This window comes from Nicotiana tomentosiformis, chromosome 7, assembly GCF_000390325.3.
Source record: "Nicotiana tomentosiformis chromosome 7, ASM39032v3, whole genome shotgun sequence".
In the NCBI taxonomy this organism is placed as follows: domain Eukaryota; kingdom Viridiplantae; phylum Streptophyta; class Magnoliopsida; order Solanales; family Solanaceae; genus Nicotiana; species Nicotiana tomentosiformis.
The window spans coordinates 44,455,073-44,481,186 of record NC_090818.1 but is presented as its reverse complement, the minus strand read 5'-3'; the positions used below and the strand labels follow the sequence as shown (position 1 = coordinate 44,481,186).

The window sequence follows — 26,114 nt, the reverse complement described above, 5'->3', positions numbered from 1 at the left end:
CACGAAGTCTGTTAAAATTTGAGACTTGATAGCCATACTGGGTTGATATTCGATATCGTACCCACTCGTTCGACGACCCATTTGGCCAGTCGGCCTGATAACTCGGGTTTGTGAAAAATATTACGAAGCGGGTAAGTGGTTAATACGCATATGGGATGACAGAAAGTACGGCCTTAACTTTCTAGAGGTGCTTATCAGTGCAAGTGCCAATTTTTCTAGGAGCGGATATCTATTTTCCGCTTCTCCTAAGGTTCGACTCATATAATAAACGGGGAATTACGTACCTTGCTCTTCTCGAACTAGGACGCCGCTTACGACGACTTCCGATAATGCCAAGTACAAACAAAGTTTTTCTTCTGTTTTTGGGGTGTGAAGTAGTGGTAGGCTTGATAGGTATCGTTTTAGTTCCTCTAATGCTTGTTGGCACTCCGGGGTCCAAGCAAAATCGCTCTTCTTTTTTAGTAGAGAGAAAAATTTATGACTTCGATCAGATGATCTTGAAATGAACCGGCCTAAGACTGCAATCCGACCCGTTAGTCTTTGTATGGCTTTCACACTTTCCACAACAATGATGTCTTCGATGGCCTTGATTTTATCAGGATTAATCTCTATTCCCCCGATATGACACCATGAAGCCGAGGAACTTGCCTGAACCGACCCCGAAAGCACATTTTTCGGGGTTGAGCTTCATGTTGTATTTCCTCAAAATTTCAAACGTTTCCTGCAAATGGGTCAAATGGTCCTCTGCGCGCAGGGATTTAACTAGCATGTCATCAATATAAATTTCCATTGATTTTCCTAATTATTCTTCGAACATTTTATTTACTAGGCTTTGGTAAGTAGCCCCTACATTCTTTAGCCCGAAGGGCATCACATTATAACAATACGTTCCATATTTGGTGACAAATGAAGTCTTTTTCTGGTCCTCTAGGTTCATTTGGATTTGATTTTACCCGGAATAAGCATCGAGAAAAGTGAGGATCTCGTGGACGGCCGTGGCATCGATCATGCGATCGATGTTGGGCAGCGAAAAGGAATCTTTGGAGAATGCTTTGTTCAAATCCTTATAGTCTACACACATTCTAAGTTTGTTTCCTTTTTTAGGCACTACAACTACGTTGGCTAACCATTCGGGATATTTCACCTCCCGAATGGACCCTACTTTGAGAAGCTTTGTTACCTCGTCCTTTATGAATGCATGCTTTCCCTCGGACTGGGGTCTTCTCTTTTGCTTCACCGGTCTGAATCTGGGGTCCAAACTTAGCTGATGCGTCATTCTGTCCGGCGGGATCCCTGTTATATCTAAATGGGACAAGGAAAAACAATCAATGTTATCGATAATAAATTGAACGAGTTTTTTCCTGAGTTTGGGGCTCAACCCCGTTCCCAAGTATACCTTTCGCTCGGGCTAGTGCTCGATTACTGTGACTTGCTTTAGTTCCTCGATTGTTGATTTGGTGGCGTCGGAGTTATCGAGAATCATGAAAGATCGAGGGAACCTTTGATCATCATCCTCTTCGATCTTCTGGTTATCTGGCTGGGTTGAAGCCGATGTTTGTGATTTCTATTTGGTGTCATGTTCTCCTTCTGAGCCCGATTCTTTTATCGGCAAAGGTGAGGACATTGGTTTAGCTTCCTCGACGACGAACATTTCCTTTGCGGCTGGTTGTTCTCCGTACACCATTTTGACACCTCTTGATGTCGGGAATTTGAGGGTCTGGTGTAGGGTCGAAGGTACAACTCTCATGTTGTGGATCCATGGCCTTTCGAAAAGGGCGTTGTATCTCATATCGCCTTCGATCACGTGAAACTTTGTTTCCTGGATGGTTTCGGCCATGTTTATTGGTAGGATTATCTCACCTTTGGTGGTTTCACATGCCATATTGAACCTATTTAGAACCAGAGTTACAGGTACGATCTGATCATGTAGGCCTAGCTGCTCTACTACCTTCAATCGGATGATGTTGGCTGAGCTACCTGGATCGATTAACACACGCTTAATTTTTGTTTTATTCATGAGTACGGATATTACCAGTGCGTCGTTATGAGGTTGGATGACCCCTTCTGCATCTTCATCATCGAAGGACAAATTCCCATGGGTGCGTAATCTTGAGTCCGAGATCGCTTTTCCTTCACAATCGATGTTTTAGTGCCTTTAAGCACTGGTCCCTGAGGGGTATCGATGTCGCCGATGATCATGTAAATGACATGTTGTGTTTCTTCTTGCTCGTTTTGCTTGCTGAAATCCCTGTTTTTAAAATGGTTCTTCGCCCTATCACTCAGAAATTCCCGAAGGTGCCCTTTGTTAAATAATCGAGCTATTTCCTCTCTTAGTTGCCTGTAATCTTCCGTTCTGTGGCCATGAGTACCATGCTATTCACACGTTTGATTGGGATTTCTTTAGGCAGGTTCGTTCTGCATGGGTCGAGGCCATTTGGTGTCTTTGATGCGTCCGATGGCCGACACGATAGCGGATGCACCAACGCTGAAGTTATATTCTGATAATCGAGGTGCTTCTATAGGATCGGCATATTTATCGAAGCCGCTCTTACTCATAAGTCCCTGAGAATTTTTCCCTCGATCATTCCTTCGATTGTTCTGAACTGTATTGCATGCTGAATCATTGTTCACCCGATCTAGGACGTACGGTCGATATCGGTCTCTGTTCAACCTTTGTTCTCTATCGATCTCCTTTTGGTTTTTAGTAGCTGTCCTGTTCTGATGCACGGGTCCATATGGAGCTCCCAACTGATCATCCTCGACCCTAATTTTCGATTGGTATCGGTTGTGTACATATGCCCAGGTTATCGCTGGATACTCGATCAAATTTTGTTTCAGCCGATGTGATGTTGTTGAACTTAGCTCGTTCAACCCTTGGGTGAAAGCTTGTACGGCCCAATCATCTGTGACTGGTGGCAATTCCATGTGTTCCATTTGAAATCGGGATACGAATTCCCTTAGCATTTCATTCTCCCTTTGCTTTACTTTGAAGAGGTCTGATTTCCTTGTTGCAACCTTTATGGCACCAGCATGTGCCTTTATGAACGAATCTGCTAACATGGCAAGAGAATCGATGGAATTTGGTGGTAAATTGTGATACCAGATCATCGCTCCCTTCGAGAGGCCCGAACTTTTTCAACAACATGGATTCGATCTCATCGTCCTCCAAATTGTTACCTTTGATGGCACATGTGTAAGAGGTGACATGTTCGTTAGGATCGGTCGTACCGTTATATTTGGGAATTGCGGGCATACGGAACTTTTTGGGGATTGGCTTTGGTGCCGCACTCGATGGAAAAGGCTTTTGTATGAATTTTTTGAATCAAGCCCTTTTATCATTGGTGGAGCCCCAGGGATTTGATCGACCCTTACATTGTATGTTTCCACTCTCTTGTCATTGGCTTCGACTCATTTTGTAAGTTCCTTGAGTAATTTAGTAATTCCGAAAGTAGTCCCAGACTCCACCTCGTTTGATTTCACTATGGCGAGCTCTGTTCTTGGGGTGATTTCTCGAAGTGGATTGGAATTCGGCCTACTTTGTGCGCGAGTTTGGCTCTGCAACTGAGCTATCGCTACTTGTTAGGCCTATAGCATCTTGAAGATCATACGTAAGCTGGCCTCGATTTCCCCCGCATTTTGGGTGTCTCGGGCTACGGATCGATTACCGCCTAGAATGCTTCTTTCCGGTTTGGAACGCTAATTCGGATCCAAAGCTATTTTTGAATTGACATCCAATGGTATTTCGGCTCGAATTTCGGGTACTTCGATTCGAGCCTTGGTGCCATCGTTAATTGGCCTTCCGGCCCCGGGTGCCAAGTTGTTGGTTTTATCTTGAAGGTCGGTTTCGTGGTCGATAGGTAAAGCCATTGCTGATTTGAAGTTGCAAGCTGGCGTGTACTTTAGATTTGTATCAAATGATCACTGTTACCCTTAGCCCCACGGTGGGCGCCAAACTGTTTACCGAAAAAATCGGATAACGTTAAATTTTATGTATGGTTCTAAGGATATGCGATATAATTCGATATAAATCGTGTATAGAAATAGAGATATGTATATTCTTGACTATGAGAATGCAAATAGTGGGCAATAAGAATGAATGAGATAAAGTAAAGTAAATACAAAGGGATATCTTTCAATCTGAGAAGTAATTTTTTGTCTCTCTCTTTAGCTTACAAGGATTCCCCATTTTATACAAGAAGGTCATTATAAAAAATAATAAAATGAAGCATATAGTGGAAGGCCCATGATGACTAGTCTCTTCCTTGATTCCCGCCAAGATTCTCTCTCTTGGTGCGGTCGCAACTGCTCTTGTCTGTGAGCTCGATACTAGCTCGAACTCGTTACTGGGTCGGGCCCTTCGGTCTTGGCTCGAGTTCGACCTTCGAGATGGGCGTTGCGTATTTCCGACCTCGAAGCAGTGCCTTGCGCATTGATTCGGTCATGGGTTCGATAGGGTTATCGAGCCGACTCCTCGAACGACCTTCGGGCTCGAGGCTCGTTAGTACCGACTTCGGAGCTCACTCCCAAAATCTCATTCTGACTTTTTAACACTTGAACTCGACGGAACGTAGGAAGGCTGAAATGTATTTCGACCGTATACAACTATGAAAATGAATATGGTGAAGGGCGATGGGCTTTGATGATGAGCATGGAAGCGAAAATGATCTAGTGATAGATGATGACGACTATAACCGAGGTGGTTGTGGTCGTAATGGTGGGTCTCGATAGTGGTGCTTATACAGTACGAAACTTGAATTTGTGACCAAGTCCGCTTAGCTCTTGTACTTGTCAATTGACATATGCTAATATCAATTTATTTTGTTTTGCTGAGCAATAAAATTGTTAGGTCTTACCTGTGAGTTTTTTTTCGTCATCATTTTGTAGTGGAAAACGTATTGATTCACTATGTTTTACAGTATCTTAGTTTTATAATTTTATTGTTTTTCACCTTTATTGTATTTCACCATATTATTTTGTAGATGATTTGACAAAGTGAGGATAATATACATTTTCTCATTGCCCCAAATGCTTTGGCTACGAATTGGAATCGTGTCACTTGATGTTTAATTAAAGACTACAGAAGGGTGGAGGAGGAATTGGCACTCACAATTAGAATAGAAGAAAATAATTTTTTCCCAAATTTCTTGTGTATTATTTTCAGACCTCTTATGTGTAAAAATAAATATCTCTTCTAAAAGGGACATCAAACTAAAATTAAATTTATAAAGAACTACAAAATCAATTGATTGAACTCCTTATCAAACAGTATCAGTTATAAAGGAATTATTTTTTGTTGCATGCATTGATTGGAGATGCTAGTAATATGAAATTGGAGCGTCAAATATAACATGGAACTCATTCAAGCCGTCCGAATTTTGGGTAGGTTGGAGTTGAAAAAGTTCTTTCATGGACCAATTTGGGTATTCACTCAAATTACCTTATTTAAAAATCATGGCCAATTTTGAAAAGCTTTTAGGACCAACAAAGAAAAATGATAAAAATGAGTGGGCATGGAACACTAGGGCCGATGTGGACAAATAGAAGTTTGAGAACGTCAAACCTTAACTCTGTTTGTTAATAATTTCTTTTATCTTTCAGTTTGCAGAAGTTAACTTACCCACTGTGACTGCGTTGTTAAATTCATAAAAGTCTTGGATGATGAATCCAACAATCCTCAAAATCAACAACACTCCTCAAAATCAACTTTCAGACTCCGTACCTTTCCACTTGGCTGACGTGCCTAAAGATGTCTCTCTGGATATTTCAGAGGATGAAGATGCTAATCTTGCCTTAAACCCCCCTTCAAGTCCTGCTTAGAGTAATCCTGCCTTAAAACCCCTTTCAAGTCCTATTGAGAGGCTTTTTGCTCAAGAATTTGAGGGTAAAGAAGAAGAGTTTGGCTTTGTTTCTGAAGAGCCACCTCTTGCGACTCTTCCTTTGAGCCCCGTTGCTCCTACTACTAACCGCGTTGTTATCCCTCGTGATGAAGTTGGTCCTTCCACTAGGAGAGGTACGAAGCAGGTTATGATCGAAGTCCTCGAGGGCATAAATTTACTGAAGAAATTCAACTGAGTTGCGGTTTGGTTGAAACCTTTAATTGGGCCCCTCGAGAGGGAAAAACTTGAATTTCACTCCTCTATCACTCTGATAAATGATGTTATTCATTCTGCTCTTAAGATATGCTTTTCCTCTCTTACCTATTTGATTTCTTCTTTCTTTAAGTTTATAACTCCACTTCCTTGTCTTTTTGCAGATTAACTTAACAGGTACGGAGCTAATGAGGAGAGTGGCTTAGACTGAGCAGCAGGTTGCAGTGTTGAGCATGGAAGCTGACAATTGAAAAGAGTAATTTGAGAGCCTCCAACTAGAGAAGGATATTTTGGTTGTTGAGAAGGAGACTTTGGAGCAACCGATTAGGATCACTACTGCTGAATTAGCAGTAATGAAAGCTTCCGCCAATCAAGCTGAGAAGGAAAAAGATAGGATGGAGGCCACCTTTTCTGAGCAACATTCAAGGGCCACTGAGGAGATTCGGTATTTGAAAGAACTTCTAAATCAAAAAGAAGCGTATGCGGGTGATCTGGTCCAAGCATTGATTCAAGCCCAAGAATATCTCCGCACCTCTTCCAACAAAGTTAATTCCCTTAAATCTACTCTTGAACCTTTGAAGGTTTCTTATGAAACAGCCGAATCTGAAAAAGAAGAACTGAGAGCTGAAGTTGACCAATTGGAGAAAGATTGTGAGGCTCTCGAGGATAAGCCAACTCTGGATATGAGTTGGGCCTTCCTGAACACGCTTCTTGAAATTTTGACTAAGGCTAGCCAAGAAGGCTTTGATCTAGAATCTAAGATTGACATGGCTTGGGATGCAATTGAAACTACTCAGCAATGTCAAAGTTTCTATACACCCGAGGAAGAAAGTACCAAGAGTGATTTAAGCAATAATGGTTCAGAGGCTGATCCTGCTGATCCCCAGCCTTCATCTTCTAGTCCCCAAGTTGATCCTTCCGCTTCTTCTCAAGATGCTCCCTAGTTTTCTCTTCAACAATGATTTTTTATGTTTCTTGGATATTTTTGGATGTTTTTTGATTTGTTTTTCAGAAACTTTTATCAATGTTAAATTTCAGCATATTTTATGTATGCCTTTGCTCTTTAATTTTTTAGCTTTTTTCCGCATTATCTAAGTAGGATGAATGCTTTAATATACCGCGACTATATACACACGGTCTTAACTATAAAAGAGAGCCCTTTTATATAAACGACACTAATGAAGATGAAGATGACGTCTCATCTTCATATTGGTGTAAAAATATGAAATATGAAGTAATTTGAAGAATTTTTGTTTGATCTTTCAAAACAAATATTCATGTACATCACTTTCATAACTGCTTTCTTTATAGCAGGTTTATAGGTACAGGTATAGTTATCATGTGACTATATTTGTAGCCTTAACCTAATGGCTTTTGGGAGTTTTCTGTTGAATCTTCAATTTCATGTTGATTCTTTAGCTCTTCACTTCCAATTCAATCTTTGAGCTTAAAAATTCTAAATATTCTTTAAGGTTTTTTCTTTGGCCATTGAGTTATGCTTTTGGAATTTACTTCTTCCATATGCATAGTCCTCCCAGGGGTAATGCGTTTTCTGAAAGTATACTTACTATTTGACTAACTTGCACTGTTAGGTTCTTAATGGATTCATCATTTTGTATAAATCTCTCTTCAACACTTTTCATAAACTTATACGTAAGCTCTTATAAACTACCATTCTGCTCTTGAGGTGGTTGTCTCATTTCACTTTCGTTCTAGTCATAATCAGAGTATTCGTTCTATCCAGAGTTAAGATTGTGGCCGTATAAAATCTCATACCTGTAAGGACTAGAAACAAAGTGAGACTTTTCAAAAGATGAACCGTAGGAAGAATACTTACCTGCTTGACAATCAACCCATAAATGATTTTCCCTACATTTACAACAAATAGCAAACTTTAAATAATTTGCAGCTGCTTACTTGATGACGTCCAGAACACACCTCGATAAGAGATATGATACAATCGTATGCAATATAAATTACCCAACTATGAGTCGGGGTCGAATTCACAGTGATTTATAAGGGGTGTTAGGAGTATATACTTGAAAAAAGAGAATGGATTAACTAAATTTGCACTTCCACAATGAGTTTTAATTTCTACTTCTACTGTTACTCTAACAATTGTAAGCTAAGTAAAAGAAACTAGAAATGAACGATTGTTTTTGATATTTTTTTCAAATAGTTTAAAAGCCTAGGGATGTGAGCATAACTTAGGTGTTCGCCTAAAGGGTTAAATACGTTAATACTTATTTTGTTGATTAGGGTGTAATATAGTTCTCAACTCTACATTATCCACTCAATACCTCTTGGTCAGAGAGTGATTTTGCCCAATTTGGATTTCTCAAGTCCAAATTGGTATCAAACAAAATAGTTGATATGAGCTCGAGTGTTCTTACTATCTCTAGTTTGAACCCTTTAATTTGGCCAATCAAACTCTCAATTAGCCCAATTTCTTGTTAGCCAAGTTATCCTAGACTAGGTCCATCTTTCTCAAGTAGAGACTGAGTCAAAAAGGCATGAATTAATATTTGCAACCATTAATTCTAAAATTGAAGCATGAACTAAGATAAATAATCAACACCCAATCATAAACAAGCATTAAATTAAATACCCATAAGGTTTACACATTAAGGTTGGGTCACAACTCTAGTAAGAATCTAGCTACTCATAATGGGAATTGAAGAAAAATAAAGAAGAAAAGCTAATTAAACTCATAATCAAATATTAAAATGATAAATATAATGTTTCAACACTAAAATAATAACAAACTTCCTAAAATGGCAAATGGTAACGGCTACAACAGCTTTTTACTTCCAAACTTGACCTAAAATTGTAAAACTCATCTATTTATAGTGGACCAAAATTCGCTGACAAAAATGCCTCTTAGGAGGTTCTGCGGCCGCACAATTCCATGCGCGGTCCGCAGATCTCTTCAGTTATCATGACAAGGGATTCTGCGGCCGCACATTTCTGGATTGCGGCTGCGAAGCAACTTCTGCGATCGCACAATTCTTATGCGGTCCGCACTTCAGCAAGATTTCAAGACTTGGTCTTTTGCTTACTCTCTGAACTTGGAATCATTTGTCAGTGCAAACCATGTTTTGTGGTCTGGACATTGGTCAAAATACTGTTGGGTTATTTCGCTTGGTTTGCGGTCGCAGATGGAGTTCTGCGGTCCGCAATTACTTCTGCGGACCGCACTTCTTTGCTTATGCGTCCTTTATTACCTTGTGCTTCGGAACACTCCTTTTTAAGTCGGATTTCATCATGGGAGACCAAACTTCCAACATTCCTGCAATTTGCATAATTTTATTAGTTTCAGGAACATATATCAATAATTTTGGACTAAAACAAAAGCAAAAAGATACTAATAAGTAGTCAAAATACCCACTTATCAACTCCCCCAAACTAAGTCTTTGTTTGTCCTCAAGCAAATAAATTAGTTCTCACCTCCTAAAGTTAAGGGTCATTTTAGCAAGTCAATGGTGAGCCATTCACACATCAGTTGGGACCAACAATTACCCACACTACTCATGTATTATCAACAAGGCGATAAGTCAAATATTCATGCACATATAGTTATAATGTGACATTTGAGCTTCAAGAATTGACTTTACTCATCAAGGACACTTGATATATCATGTAGGCCATGGTGGACTCCAAACTCTTACTCCTTTACTTTCTATTTGCCAAGCTCACTTAAGAAATTAGCACTCAATCCGAAGATTCATAAGAGGCTTACTCATCTCTCACAAGAGAATGTCACAAGTACGGCTCCAAGTACCATAGGCTTGCCCCTCATGTAGATTGCCACTAATGTAAACTCACTCAATTTGAAATCAAGTAAGGCTTCTTTTGGGATGTAATGAAGGATTTTGGGTTAGGTTAGGATACCATATGGGTAAGTGGTTACACCTTTCCTTAAGCACTTCATATTTCATTTCTCGGCTCACAATTTCCTATTCTTAGAGGCACTTTCTTTTCATTGGGGACTAGAGAGACTTAACATCACTCTTTCTTGTTCATTTCACTCTTTTTCCCCCTTTTAATTTTTCAATGTATGGGATCATTACCTTTTTTGAATCCATCAACCCTTCCACTTATTCGCGTTTTGCATTTTTCTTTTTCTTTTTTGTTATTTTCTTTTCTTGCCTTCTCTTTCATAGAGATCATTTTTTTTTCTCTTTTTGTGCCTTGATACCTTTTTTAAATTTCTCATCTCTCCCCCAAACTTATGTTTTAAGATATTTGTTTCACAAGAGTGTTAAGAAAAGTCCGGGTGCCAAGATAGGGTCACGACAAAATGGGTAAAGGCTTATACATGGTTATCAAATGAGAAAGAATAGAGTCTCAAAGAGGTTGACTGGGAATAACGACATTCGTTAGCAATAGAAAGCTCAAACGGGCCAAGAAAAGCCTACAGTCACTTCTCAAACCAAGCAAAATTTAGGATTTCGCCTTGAAACACATTCGGGGCAAATTCTAAACCCTTCGCACATATACTTGGACTAGCAACAATTCATCTCACCCCTCACGCAATTAGATTGTAAAAGAGGTAGAGTTGAAGGTCCACAACGACTGCATTCAAGTTTAAAGATCACTTTGGTCCAATTAAACCACTCGATGATTGCTAAAGTCAACTCAAGAGTCACAAAGTCACTAACTATAGCTATTTCTTTCAAAAACCTATCCATCGTTGGGACGAGTCACCCGGTTCACACAACAACTACCTTTGGAAAGAACCGTGGTGTTAAGAAAACCAAAGGCTTATTATCTACTAAAGCATAAAAAGAAGCTACTTAACAAAATAAAAACTAATATGGAAAAGATGAAGAAGCTAATAAGCAAAAACAAAGATAAAGAAGTTTATGAGCAAAACTACTAAAGATAGAATGAATATACATAGTAAGAGAGAGAGAAGATAGATAAATACAAATAAGAAAAAGAAAAAGTATCATCAAATTATTACAGGCTAAATGTATCAAAGTGTACCAAATGTGCCAAATAAACTCCACCCCCTCCCCCGAACAAAAGTAAGCATCGTCCCCAATGCTTAGCAAAATAAGAGTAAAGAAGGAGAGGGTGAAGAAAACTCCCTATGGCTCCTTGGACATCTCTATGTCCCCAGCAATGTCATCACCCTCCGGATCAGCCAACTGGATCTCATCATCCTCGACTCTAGGTGTGGCTGGGTTGGCGAATATCTCATGCATTGCCTCAGCAGTGCCAGCGTCAAGGTCTGGCTCTTCAGACTGGCCAGCTGGTGCTACCGGTGCAGATCAAACTTTTCTACTTAGGTTTTTCAATCTCGTGCATAATTAGACATGGCAACATTGTAAAAACACTAAATTATACTAATCCAGTCCCTATAGAGCATGTATCAAGTTAACCTAGTTCAGATTTACCCCACATGGACATACAATTAAACTCTAATAACAAATGGCCTAAAAAGAACGAAAAATCTACAAATCAAACTAACAAAAAAAAGTAACGTAAAATTGAAGCATACCAGATAGAATGAGTGTAATGAGTGAATGATCAAGGTGGTTGTGTGTGTGGACAGATAAAAATCTCCAAGAAAATTCAACAGAGCACAATTTTTAGTTCAGAGAGTGAAAAGTATCAAATGGGCCATGTTCCTCTATTTATACCAATTGTTTGCTAAGGGAAAAAAGGACGAGTGCGGCCACACATTTTCATGTATGTTTCGCACTCTATTAACTGGGGACCTCATCTCATATTTTCATTTGCGGTCCGCACATTTTCATGTTTGGCCGCAGATTTCACGTGCGGTAGCAGATCGACCTCCGCGCTGACAAGCTTAAACTTCAGAGAGTTGGTATTTTTACATCTTAATTGTGCGGTCCGCAAGATAAATGTGCGGCCGCAATGCTCTTTTGCTATAGCACCAACAAATGTGCGGTCCGCACAATTAAAATGTTGTTTGCATTCCTTAGAACACTTAGCCACAATTCCTGTAAGTCACACTCACCCCCGTAGCACACTTCAAATCAAGTTTTAACAAAAATAACACCTAACTAAAAAAGAAAAAGGAAAAGAAACATAGGTTGCCTCCCAAGAAGTGCCCGATTTAACATCGCAGCACGATGCAGAATACCCTCAAGTGAAATGAATGACAGCCACGACGTGTCTATCTCCAAATTTTCCCTAGTAGTGTTTCACCCGATGACCATTGACTCTGAATACTTCATTATTTTTGTTCTTCAGGTCTAATGCACCAAAAGGTATCACACCCACAATTTTAAAAGAATCACTCCATTTAGATTTTAGCTTAACGAAAAACATCCTCAACCTTGAGTTAAACAACAATACAACATCGCCCACCTTGAACTCTTTGTTCCAAATGTATTTGTCATGAAGATATTTCATCTTTTTTGTGTACAAGGACGAACTTGCATAAGCATGATACCGGAACTCATCCAATTCATTCAAGTGTTCCACCCTCAAGTTAGTGGCTACATCCCAATCAAGATTCAACTTCTTTAGAGCCCACATGGTTTTGTGCTCTAGTTCCACCGGAGGATGACAAGCTTTTCCGAATACCAACCGGTATGGTGAAATTTCGATAGGTGTTTTGTAAGTCGTCCAATAAGCCCATAATGCATTCATCAAGCTTTTTGGACCAATCCGCGCGATTAGCATTCACCGTTTTTGACAAGATGCTCTTTATCTCCCGGTTGGAGACTTCCACTTGCCTACTAGCTTCTGGGTGATAGGGAATCGTGAATTTATGAGTAACACCATACTTGCCAAGTAAAGTGTCAAAAGACTTGTTGCAAAAATGTGACCCCCATCGCTTATAATTGCACGTGGAGTACCAAACCTTGTGAAAATATTCTTCTTCAAGAACGCCACCACACTTCTCGCCTCCTTGTTGGGTAAAGCAACGGCCTCAACCCATTTGGACACATAATCCACTGCGACCAAGATGCAGGTGTTTCCACAAGAACTCACAAAAGGTTCTATGAAGTCAATACCCCACACATAAAAAAAATCTATCTCCAAAATGGTTGTGAGAGGTATTTCATTTTTATTTGAGATTCCACCGGCCCGTTGACATTCATCACATCTTTTCACTAACTCACTTGCATCCTTGTAAAGAGTAGGCCAATAGAAGCCACAACTAAGCACTTTGGTTGTCGTTCTCGCTCCACCATGATGACCACCATATGGCGAAGAATGACAAGTCCCAAGAATTTCACCTTGCTCTTCTTCCGGTACACATCTTCTAATCACCCCATCCGTACAAATTCGGAAAAGGTATGGTTAATCCCAATAATAATCTTGATAATACCATTTGAGCTTCTTCCTTTGGTTTGAAGAGAAATAATCCGGGATGATTCCTCACACAAGGAAATTTGCTAAATCCACGAACCATGACACCTCTTTCATTGAAATTGCCAAAAGTTTCTAATCGGGGAAGGAGTCATTGATTTCGAGGACATCATACGGCCTCCCCTTCTCCTCTAAACGAGACAAGTGGTCCGTCACTTGGTTTTTACTATCTTTTCTATCTTGATTGCCAATATCAAACTCTTATAACAAGAGCACCCATCTCATCAACCTAGCTTTGGAGTCCTTTTTGCTTATAAGATAACGAAGTGCCGCATGATCCGTGTGGACAATGACTTTTGCACCCATTAAGTACGGGTGGAACTTCTTGATTGCAAACACAATGGAAAGAAGCTCTTTCTCTGTAACAGTATAGTTGACTTGGGCACTATTCATGGTCTTACTAGCATAGTAGACCGGATGAAAAATCTTGTTGATGCGTTGCCCTAAAATAGTCCCAACCTCTACGTCACTTGCATCACACATGAGTTCAAAAGGTACACTCCAATTTGGAGCGGTGATGATGGGAGTAGTTTTCAACTTGAACTTCAACAATTCAAAAGCTCTCATGCAATCATCATTGAAGTTGAACTTAGCATCCTTCTCAAGAAGCTTGCACAACGGATTCACCAACTTAGAGAAATCTTTGATGAAACGCCGGTAAAAACCCACGTGGCCTAAAAAACTCCGCACACCCTTCACCGAATTTGGAGGTGAAGTTTAGAAATTACCTCAATCTTTGCCTTGACTTCAAATCCATTTCTTGAGATTTTGTGGCCGAGGACAATGCCTTCCTCGACCATGAAATGACATTTCTCCCAATTGAGCACCAAATTTGTTTCTTCACATCTAGCCAACACTTTGTCCAAATTTGCAAGGAAATCATCAAAATAATCTCCAACCACCGAGAATTCATCCATGAAGACTTCAAGGTATTCCTCCACCATGTCCGTAAAAATAGCCATCATACACCTTTGAAAAGTCGCTGGTGCATTGTACAAACCAAATGGCATCCGCTTGAAAGCAAATGTACCATAGGGACATGTAAAGGTTGTTTTCTCTAGATCTTCCGGAGCAATAAGAATTTGGTTGTAGCCCGAATACCCATCAAGAAAGCACGGTCGGCCAATCTATCGAGCATTTGATCTAAGAAAGGAAGTGAAAAGCGATCCTTCTTTGTGACTTTGTTGAGCTTGCGATAGTCCATACACACCCTCCAACCGGTCACCGTTCTTGTAGGAATCAATTCATTCTTGTCATTGGTGACCACCGTAATGCCCCCCATCTTTGGGACACATTGAACCGGAGAAGTCCACAAACTATCAGAGATGGGGTAGATAACCCCGACATCCAACCACTTGATAATTTCCTTTTTGACAACTTCTTGCATAGCCTCATTGAGTCTCCTTTGATGTTCAATGGATGGTTTGGCGCCATCCTCGAACTTGATCTTATGCATGCAAAATGCGGGGCTTATCCCCCGAATATCCACCAAGGTTAACCCAATAGCCTTCTTCCTATTTTCTATCACCGCCAATGTGGAATCTACCTGCACGTTAGTCAAACAAGAGGAAAGAATAATCAGTAAATTAGAAGAAGGGCCAAGAAATTCGTACCGAAGATGTGGAGGCAATGGGTTCAACTCCAAGGTAGGAGGCTCTTTAATAGAAGGCTTTGTAGGAGGAGTTGTTATATTTTCAACATCCAAGGACAATTTCCGGGGTGCATAGTTGTACGACCCCATTCCTTGCAAAGAGTTCACACATTCCATGAAGTCATCCATCTCATCATCATCAAAGTTGAGCAAGACAGCCTCCAGCATATCACCAACATTGATTGTAGCACTTGTTTCATCAACAATAATATCGATCACCAAGTCCACAAAAGAGCACACCTTATTACTATTTGGTTGCCGCATGGACTTACACACATGGAATACCACTTTTTCATCACCAACCCAGAAGGTAAGTTTTCCGGCTTCGACATCACTAAGAGCCTTCCCCGTATCAAAGAAAGGTCTCCTAAGAATAATCGGCACCTCATAATCGACTTCACAATATAGAATGACAAAATCCGCCGGAATAATGAATTTATCAACACGAACCAAGACATCTTCGTTCATACCCAAAGGCCTATTCATCGTATGGTCAGACATTTGCAATCTCACAGAGGTGGGTCTAGGTTGCCCAATTCCCAAAGTCTTGAAAACTGAATAGGGCATCAAATTAATACTTTCCCCAAGATCACAAAGAGCTTTAGCAAACTCGGCACTACCAATTGTACAAGGAATCATGAAAGCACCGGGATTCTCTAACTTAGGAGCCATTGAATGCACAATTGCACTCACTTGATGAGTGACTTTGATGGTTTCAAAATTCATTGACCGTTTCTTTGTCACGAGATCCTTCATAAACTTTGCATAACTGGACATTTGTTCCAAAGCTTCAACTAATGGCACATTGATTGAGAGACTCTTCATCATTTGAATGAACTTCTTGAATTGATTCTCACCATTTTGCTTGGCAAGTCTTTGAGGGTATGGAGGTGGAGGCTTAGGCAGTGGTGCCTTAGCCTTTTGCACTATCGGCTTCGGTATGTCAATAATGTGTTCCCTAGATGGGTTCACCTCCTCTTGAGTCTCTTCCACACTATCATCAATATCAATCCGGACTTCCTCATTAGGTTGTACCACATTGTTTGGGATCTCTTCTTCTTGCATCACTTGATCATCATCATCAACAAGTTTCCTTTGACTTGAGGTAGGTGAATACCCACCTCTTCCACTTCTTATGATAACCGCCATGGCATGCCCCGTGTTGTTTTCACCCTTTGGGTATACTACCATGTTACTTGATAGTGCCCCATTAGGACGAGAATTTAGAGCTTGAGAGATTTGTCCCATTTGAACTTCTAAGTTGCGGATTGATGTGTTGTGTAAGGTAAGTTGGGCATCCGAATCGGCATTCTTTTCCATCATTTGCTTGAACACATTTGCAATATGCCCCATCTCATTGTTTGAAGAACTTGGACCATGGGAAGGATAAGGAGGCGGGTTGCTCAGTTGTTGGTACATCTGGGGCCTTTGAAAACCCGATCCCCGGTTGTCTTGGTTGTTGTTCCATTCGCCTTGATTGTTACCTCCCCCCCCAATTTCCTTGATTATTTCCACTCGAATTTCCTTGATTATTGTTGTTATGCCAATTTCCTTGATTGTTGTTTCCGCTCCAATTGACTTGATTGTTAGAATTCTAATTGCCTTGATTGTTATGAGGTCACCATTGTTGTTGGTTTGTGCCTTGGAAGTTGTTTCCTTTCCCTTGAAAATTATTCACATATTGCACTTCCTCTTCTTGTTCAGTATAAGAATCATCTTGCTCAAAACTACCATCTTCTTGCACATAGTTCTCCACTCGATTTTTGCACTTGTGGACCCTTGGTCCTCCTCTTGTTAACTATCATGTTCACTCATTCTATGGCATTGACTTGCTTGGTATTTTGCACTTGATTTAGTTGGACATTTGCTAATTGAGTCATGGTGGCTGTCAATTCGTCAATGGCTTGCCCATGGTCTTGCAATTTTTTGTGAAGGTGGATCATATTTGGATCACCTTATGGAACATTGGCCCGGAATCTCCAAGCCGATGACATTTCCACCATCTCATCCAAACTCTCACACGCCTCCGCATAAGGCGTAGTCATGAAGTTCCCATTGGCAAGTTGATTAACTACACATTGGTTGGTAGTATTAATCACGATAGAAGGTTTGTTGAATCATGTTTTCCGTCATATTGTTGTTGGTACATTCCATGACCATAGTTCTATAGCATTCCCATATCTCCTATAGTGGTTTATTCGGTTCTTGCTTGAATGCTAAGATCTCATCTTGAAGTGTAGCCATATGCCCGGGAGAGAAGAACTTAGAAATAAACTTTTCTGCCAACTCATCCCAAGTGTGAATGGAATGATTCGGTAATCGTTCCAACCAATCTAAATATTTCCCCCATAGAGAGAAGGGAAAAAGCCTTAGCCTCAATGCATCCTCGGAGACATTCGTTTGTTTTCTCCCCCAACAAGTGTCCACAAACCCCTTCAAATGTTTGTACGCATTTTGAGTTGGAGCACCGCTGAAGAAACCCAGTTGCTCAAGCAAAGTGAGCATCACATTAGTTATTTGGAAGTTGCCCACCCTAATACGGGGAGGGACTATTGCACTAGCAAATCCTTCATTGGGTAATATACGGTGTGGAGCCGCTTGTGGTGGAGGTGGGGGTGGAGCGGGTACATTGTCTTGAGGCACCAGACCTCTTCGATTGGCTTGAGGTTCAAGAGGTACCTCCTCAATTTGCTCATCCTCGACGTCCATATCCCCCAAAGGTATATTTCCGATACCATTGTTTGCCGCCATGATTGTACCTAAATTTGTTTCACACAAGTTAGTAACACGAAAAGAAAAGAAGATATTCCAAAAACAAACCCAAATATATAGCTAACACTGTTTTAACTCCCCGACAACAACGCCAAAAATTGATGATATCCACAACACACCTCGATAAGAGATATGATACAGTCGTATGCAATATAAATTACCCAACTATGAGTCGGGGTCGAATCCACAGGGAATTTTAAGGGGTGTTAGGAGTATATACTTAAAGAAAGCGAATGGATTAACTAAATTTGTACTTCCACAATGAGTTTTGATTTATACTTCTACTATTACTCTAACAATTGTAAGCTAAGTAAAAGAAACTAGAAATGAACGATTATTTTTGGTGTTTTTTCCAAATAGTTTAAAAGCCTAGGGATGTGACCATAACCTAGGTGTTCGCCTAATGAGTTAAATACGTTAATACTTATTTTGTTGATTGGGGTGTATTATAGTTCTCAATTCTATATTATCCACTCAATACCTCTCGGTCAGAGAGTGATTTTGCCCAATTTGGCTTTCTCAAGTCCAAATGGGTATCAAACAAAATAGTTGATATGAGCTCAAGTCGGGTTCTTACTATCTCTAGTTTGAACCCTTTTATTAGACCAATCAAACTCTCAATTAATGTTAGACAAGTTATTCTCATGTATAGACTAAGTCAAAAAGGCATGAATCAATATTTGCAACCATTAATTCTAAAATTGAAGCATAAACTAACCTAAATAATCAACACCCAATCATAAACAAATATTAAATTAAATACCCATAAGGTTTACACACTAGATTGGGTCACAACCCTTATAAGAATCTAGCTACTCATAATGGGAATTGAAGAAAAATAAAGAAGAAAAGCTAATTAAACTCATAATCAAAGATTAAAATGATAAATATAATGTTTAAACACTAAAATAATAACAAACTTCCTAAAATGGCAAACGGTAACGGCTACAACAGCTTTTTACTTCCAAACTTGACCTAAAATTGTGAAACTCATCTATTTATAGTGGACCAAAATTTGCTGATAGAAGTGCCCCTCGGGAGGTTCTGCGGCCGCACAATTCCATGTGCGGTCCGCAGATCTCTTCAGTTGGCATGAGATGGGATTCTGCGGCCGCACATTTCTGGATTGCGGTTGCGAAACAACTTATGCGACCGCACAATTCTTATGCAGTTCGCACTTCAGCAAGGTTTCAAGACTTGGTCTTTTGCTTACTCTCTGAACTTGGAATCATTTGTCAGTGCAAACCCTGTTTTGAGGCCGCACAATTCATGTGTGGTCCGGACATTGGTCAAAATCCTGTTGGGTTCTTTCGCTTGGTTTGGGGCCGCATATAGAATTTTGCGGTCCGCAATTACTTCTAGGGCCACAGAAATCTTTTTGCGGACTGCACTTCTTTTTTATTATGCGCCCTTTATTGCCCTGTATTTAGATTACACAATTTCATTAGTTTCGAGAACATAAATCAATACTTTCGGACTAAAACAAATGCAAAAAAGTGCTAATAAGTAGTCAAAATTCCCACTTATCATAACTCTGCAATTATTTTCTTAAGTTGGTTGTGCTCCATATTCACAACACTTGAGTTCAACATCAGGGCTATTTTCTTAAAGCTTTCTCCCTAGCACTTGTCAGGTTCTACAAAACAAATCTTGAAGATAATCTTAAATCTCAAATTTGTACCAAAAATTATTTTGAACATTATTAATTGCTAATCCCCGGTAAAGATCAAGTAGGACTTTATTTGGTTGTAATGCAAGTTGCGGGATAGGTAGATACATTTGAATAATAGTGACTACACTTCCCTAAGCACTTTAATACATTTACAATTTCAAAATTTAACCACGCACTTATGTTGAACAAAACCTCAACCTTCACAACATAATAGCATCACACTCCCAATTTCTTTAAGCACAATAGGATGAGAACTACCACTAGCAAGGAATCAATTTTTTTCTTTTTTTCTAATACATACACAAACTCTTTTTTTCTTTTCAAAGTTCTGATTTTTTTTTCAAGAAAATTCACTTCTTTTTTTCAATTCCTTAGAAGTGACTCTCATAATTTTTCAAATAGTGCACCTTTCTCCAAATTTTTATGTTCCACTCAGAAATCCAAATATACCTCCACTTAACTTTTAACAAGCTCTTAGCAATTTCAAGTGCTTAAGAGAGGTAAAAGGTTCAAACAGATAGTCAATTCAAACAAAAGGGTCACGCTTGTAGTGTGGTTGCCAAAGAAAATAGGAATATAGGCTTAAGAAGGCTAACTAGGACATGCAACAATTAGGTGGGTAAAAAACATATATCTGGCTCAACAAAGAAACGCTTCTATCACTTTCTCGACTGAACAAGACTACTATTTCGCTTTGAAAATACTCGGGGCAAGTTCTAGACATCAAATTCAATGCACAGAATATCAGCAAACAACCTCACTCACACATTGGCACATAACTCACTCAGGATTGGATCTATCCTATCTCTCTAGTCAAAGCAGTTAAGCAAAGTCGAGATCAAAAAAATTAAGGCACTTATCCATGAATCAAGAACTGAGACTAGGCGTCACAACTAAGGCACTCACCGCTATCAAGGCATACACAGTCAAGAAAAAATGCTTCCAACTACCACAATGGATCAAGATTCTTAATTCCTACAAAAATAAAAAATTTAACTATAAAACTAACTAGGATCATCCTTGACTTATTCCTGCATTCTTTTACAGGATCAATCCATGCATTTTCCTGCAAATCTCCAAAAATAAAATCCATATAATTAAGGTTAGAGTAAGAAATCAAATAAGAAAGGTCATGTGAATATTTCTTTAGCATTTCCAAGACCAATTCTTTCTCATTCTCTTCTACTAGAGGTTGTAAATGTAAAAAAGTGAATGGGGGTTTGAATCATTCTTTTATTGCTTTACAATCAACCAAAGCCTCATCTTCAGTCATCTCAACTGAATCAGAGTGTTCTTGTAGAGTGATAACTTTTCTTTGTAGATGCTCATCCTCTTGGGCAGGCTCATTCTCACAGGGTATCTCCTCCATATATTCATCATCACAACGCATTGAGATTTCTGAAAGTATACTTACTATTTGACTAACTTGCACTGTTAGGTTCTTAATGGATTCATTATTTCGTATAAATCTCTCTTCAAAACAATTCATGAACTTATAAATAAGCTCTTCTAAATTACCATTCTCCTCTTGAGGTGGTTGTCTCACTTCGCTTCCGTTCCAGTCATAATCAGAATATTTGTTCCATCCAGAGTTAAGATTGTGGCCATATGACACCTCATACTTGTAAGGACTAGAAACAGAATAAAACTTTTCAAAAGATGAACCATAGGAAGAATACTTACCTACTTGACAGTCAACCCATAAATGGTTTCCCCTATATTTAAAACAAATAGCAGATTTTTGATAATTTTTATTTACTAACTCTGCAATCGTTTTCTTAGGTTGGTTGTGCTCCATCTTCACAGCACTTGAGTTCAACATTAGGGCTATTTTGTTCAAGCTTTCTCCCTAGCACTTGTTAGGTGCTACAATAAAAAATCTTGAAGACAATTTTAAATCCCGAATTTGCACCAAAAATTATTTTGAACACTATTGATTTTCAATCCCCGGCAACGACGCCAAAATTTGACGAGCGAAAACACAACCAGAAAATTAATGCTCGCTAGCCAAAGATAGTATAGTAAAATTATCGTCTCCAAAGGGATTGGATTTAAATAATATTCAATTAACTTATGATTTTCTACTATTCAGGATGATCAACACTTGATTTGAGGTAATTACTAACTACGATTAACTAACTAAACTAAGATTACGACTAAGTAGACTTGATCACAGAGAATGAGAGTTGAACTAATTTGCTATCAATATGAGAAATAAGGACCATGACAGGATATGTGCAAGATAGTCATTCGGGATTTAACTCTGTTTAAATTCACTTATAATATTCTAATAATTCTCATGAATTCACTCTATAATTAGCATAAACATAAGGTCAAGATTCCTTTTTTGATTAAATCTGAACTCTACGAGATATACTAATATGAAGAACTGTGAAGATATGCAAAAACACGTTAATGGATTAGTTTTCAGGAAAACGTCTCTCGAATATTCACCTAACTTGGTTTAATCAACAATTTAAAAAGCCCTCTCGATTACTTAGAAGAATCACTAAATTAAACCAAATAAAATAATGCAAAGATAATCACCAAAATATTTCTCTTTCGATTAAATAAACTGATTTAATAAAGCTGCAAATAATTCAAATCTAACGACCTAGCCGGTCGTTTTGAGTGTATTAGCCTCGATCCCATATTTACCATTTTTTCGTATCTGTTTCTGCTTATGTGACTTGTTGGGAGATCTTGTTTTTGGTTTCGGAGTGTTTTGGGATACTTAATCCCTAAAACGGAAGCTTAAGTCTTAGGATTATGACCGTAGTCGGAATTATGTAAAGACGACTCCAAAATGGAGTTTCGTCGATTTCGTTAGCTCCGTTGGGTGATTTTGGACTTAGGAGCGTGTCCGGACTGTGAATCTGAGGTCTGTAGCTAATTTAGGATTGAAATTGCGAAAGTCAAATTTTTGAAAAGTTTGACCGGGGGGTTGACATTTTGATATCGGGGTCGGATTTGATTTCCGGGAATTGGAGTAGGTTTGTGGTGTCATTTAGGACTTGTGTGCAAAATTTGAGGTCAATCGAACGTGGTTTGGTATGTTTCGGTATCGTTTGCAGAATTCGGAAGTTTAGAAGTTCTTTAGGCTTAAATCCGGGTGTAATCAGTGTTTTGATGTTATTTTGAGTGATTTGAAGGTTCGACTAAGTTCGTATTGGGTTATATGACTTGTTGGCATGTTTGGTTGAGGTCTCGCGGGCCTCGGGTGGAATTCGCGAGGTTTCGAACTTAGTTTTGGATTTGAAAGGGGCAGCTGAAGTGCTGTTGTTGTTCGTGTAATCGCACCTGCGGAGTGGGAACGGCAGGTGCGAGCTCGCAGAAGTGGGGATGAGACCGCAGAAGCGGCCAAGGATGAGTTGATCAGAAGCCACAGGTGCGAAGATTTTTCCGCACCCGCGATGGTCGCAAAAGCGGGCAGCTGGGCGCAGGTGCGAGTTTTAGCCGCAGGTGCGATGGGTTTCCGCACCTGCGATAGGAGCAGATGCAGTCTTGTAGCCACAGAAGCGGAATCTGGGATTTTAAGTGGAATCCACACCTGCGATGGATTTTTCGCAAGTGCGGTGTCGCAGATGCGAAAAGTCTGGGCAGAAGGTTTAAAAGCAAGGGTTCACGATTTTAGTCTTATTTCACCATTTGAGACTCGGACTTAGGCGATTTTGGAGAAGATTTTCGAGGGGATTATTGAGGTAAGATTCTTGTACTCGTTTCTTATCATAAATCTTGATTCCCCACTGATTTCCCCACCTAATTAGCGAGATTTTGAGGTGACGCACATGCTAGGTTACGGGCGTGTGGGCGTGCACCGTGGGGGATTGAGACTTAGTCCATCTCGTTAGACTATAAAGTCGAATAGCTTATTGTTAAATACATGCTCCCTATGTCTCCTAGAAATTTGACTGCCATTCATGTTAGTAACAATGCTTAGGCCTTATGTTATCATTGTTGGGACCCGCATCAGTCTAGTACTTGTTGATTAACTCCTATTTGCTATCTTGATCTCAGTCACAGTGCTACTTGTGAGTCATATCTCCGTTTCCTTTCATATTCTTGTTGATACTTGTTATTATCTATTTTGGCTTATTTGTATGATTTCTGAAAGCCCGAAAGGGCTGGAGAGGTTAGTGACTGAGATAAGGCTTGAGTGTTGGGCTGTGAGATATGTGAGGGTATATGGATCGGGTTGCACGCCGCAACGAGCCTTATGGCTATTTATGGACTGTGGATCGAGTTTCACGCCGCAACGAACCTTATGGCTACTTATATGATTGGGTCGGGGTGCACGCCGCAGCGATATAGTACTTGGGCTGAAAGGAGCTCCTCCGGAGTCTGCACACCCCCAATGAGCGCATGTACCTATTGAGTGTGAGTACTGAGGGCTGAGAACCGAGTGATTTGAGCTGTTGTGACGAGTTGAGTGAATGTTGCTATGAGAGGCTGTACTTACTTTTTCATTTGTTGATGCACTTAGTTGCTATCTGTCATTGTTGTAAAATTCTTGAAAGATTCTATATCCGAATTGCCTGAACTTTAACTGTATAAAACTGATTGGACTTAAATTGACGGATGCGAAAGCATGTCTATTCTTTGCTGGAATTATTGAAAATGAACTGTAATCGTATAGCTCGTCACTGCTTCTAAGTTCCTTATTTATTTCTGTTATTTGCTGAGTTGGTTGTACTCATGCTACACCCTGCACTTCATGTGCAGATCCAAGTGTGTTTGATCACGGAGGTCGTTGAGTTCGTGCGCAATCCAGTACCGGAGACTACGAGGTAGCTGTCGGCATCTACAGACCTTGTCTTTCCTTCTATGTTTTCTTTCTTTCCTGTATTAATACTTAGACACTATTTTTATTAGACTGGATATCTAGATGCTCATGACTTGGTGACACCCCGATGTTTGGGGCTATCATTCCGCATTTTATTTTGAATTCAACTCTGGTTTTTTGTAAAAATTTCTAGTATGAAAAAGTTTTGAATTATCCTTTTTATGAAATATTGAAGTATTTTGAAAGGTCGGCTTGCCTAGTACTATCGATAGGCGCTATCACGACAGGTTAAAATTTTGGGTCGTGACATTAAATCTCCATAAACGTAATAACACAATTAAACTAGAGTTAAATTCACAAATATCAATTAAAATACCATATCCGTCAAAATCCTGGGAAAGAACTACTCCATATATATGGAGAAATTCATCACAATTAAGTTTAAGAACCTATAAAATATCAAAGACAACTTTACGTTACAAACTCCCGTTTTACACCGATTATTGGCAAGAGAATTGATGAATTCTTGTGTCTTCAAACCGTAGTAGCTCTCCAAAACTCTCCTAAGTCGAATCCCCCTTTAGAAATGTATTTACAATATATTTATACTGTATAGGAATAGTCCTGGATCGAAATACCCTTAATGGGGCAAAATAGAATTGCACTGGGCTAAAAAATGAACTGCCACGCCGTCCAGTACGTCGCATGGCACGACGTGGCTGTGGAGATTCTCAAAAAGTTGGCAAAAATGCCAAACGATGACATTTTAAATTGTCCCCTCTCATGCACATCATCTGATGACGTGATTAGCCAAGATTTCATGGCATTTGGCTTTCTCAATATTCTCATAGATTAATACAATGCCACCCCGTGTTGCAAATCATCTCGTAGGCCGTGATAGGTAATTTTCTTCGCTTTGGGCGTTTTTCTTCTGTCTTTTTATATATGTGCGTGATCCTCGGCCCAAACACAATTCTAATTTAACTTTCGCACCTCTACTCGACTTCAAGGCTCCAATTCATCCATTTTAGCTCCAAACTTACTTCTCAATTTGAAATCATATCCTACACAGCATAATTGTTACGCGGCACCTTCCTTAGATTCCATGGAAGGACGACGTAAGGCTAAGCAACTGATGTCAGTGCAGTTACTATCCGCCAATTAAGATCCCCTCCATACGCTAGACGAAATTGTCAGTACCGTACGGGAAAATCAATATCAAGAGCAATTGAGAGAACAGAAATGAGAATTGAGAATGAAAGAAAGCTTGATTGCATTAATGAAAGCTATTACAGAAAAGTAACATAGTGTCGAGGGGGAGAGACTCCAGTACAGAGAATTGTTTGCTTACTAGAAAGTTTGATTGCTTGACCTCCCCAATAGTGCTTAAAAATAATAAACCAAAGTTACAAGACTTGACCTAACTAAGCTAGAGGGACATAATGGAAGTACATAAAATAAAACTACTCTATATTTACAATGAAAAGGACTTAGTTTTCTACAAGGAAGAAACAGGTCCGTTGTCAGCAACCTTGTCTTTGGCATCACGGTCTGCACACGCGGCGCTGTAGGCATCTGCCTGCGGATGGGTGTTTGCGAGGGCTATCGGTGGGGCGACAGAGGTACATGCACGCTTGTCACTTGGCGCAACCAAGAACACGGGACCGTCCATGGCACTAGGCGTTAGGAGGCTTTCTAGGACGCCATCCAAGGGGTCATGGGGCATGGCTGGAAAGCCGCCTATGACATTCTCCCCCACCTGAGTTGGCGACGTCCTCGGCGCCTTACTTGCAA

The 26,114-nt window shown here is 39.7% G+C and overlaps 1 protein-coding gene across 1 annotated transcript; it reads left to right on the top strand.

Annotated features, from left to right (window-relative positions):
- The first annotated feature begins 4,629 nt into the window (after positions 1-4,629).
- On the top strand, positions 4,630-7,033 carry LOC138895544 (uncharacterized). The gene is made up of 5 exons (XM_070180244.1): positions 4,630-4,714; positions 4,885-4,892; positions 5,818-6,021; positions 6,254-6,266; positions 6,369-7,033. Exons 1-5 carry the CDS (start codon positions 4,630-4,632, stop codon positions 7,031-7,033), a joined length of 975 nt encoding a protein of 324 aa, XP_070036345.1.
- The last annotated feature ends 19,081 nt before the right edge of the window (positions 7,034-26,114 follow it).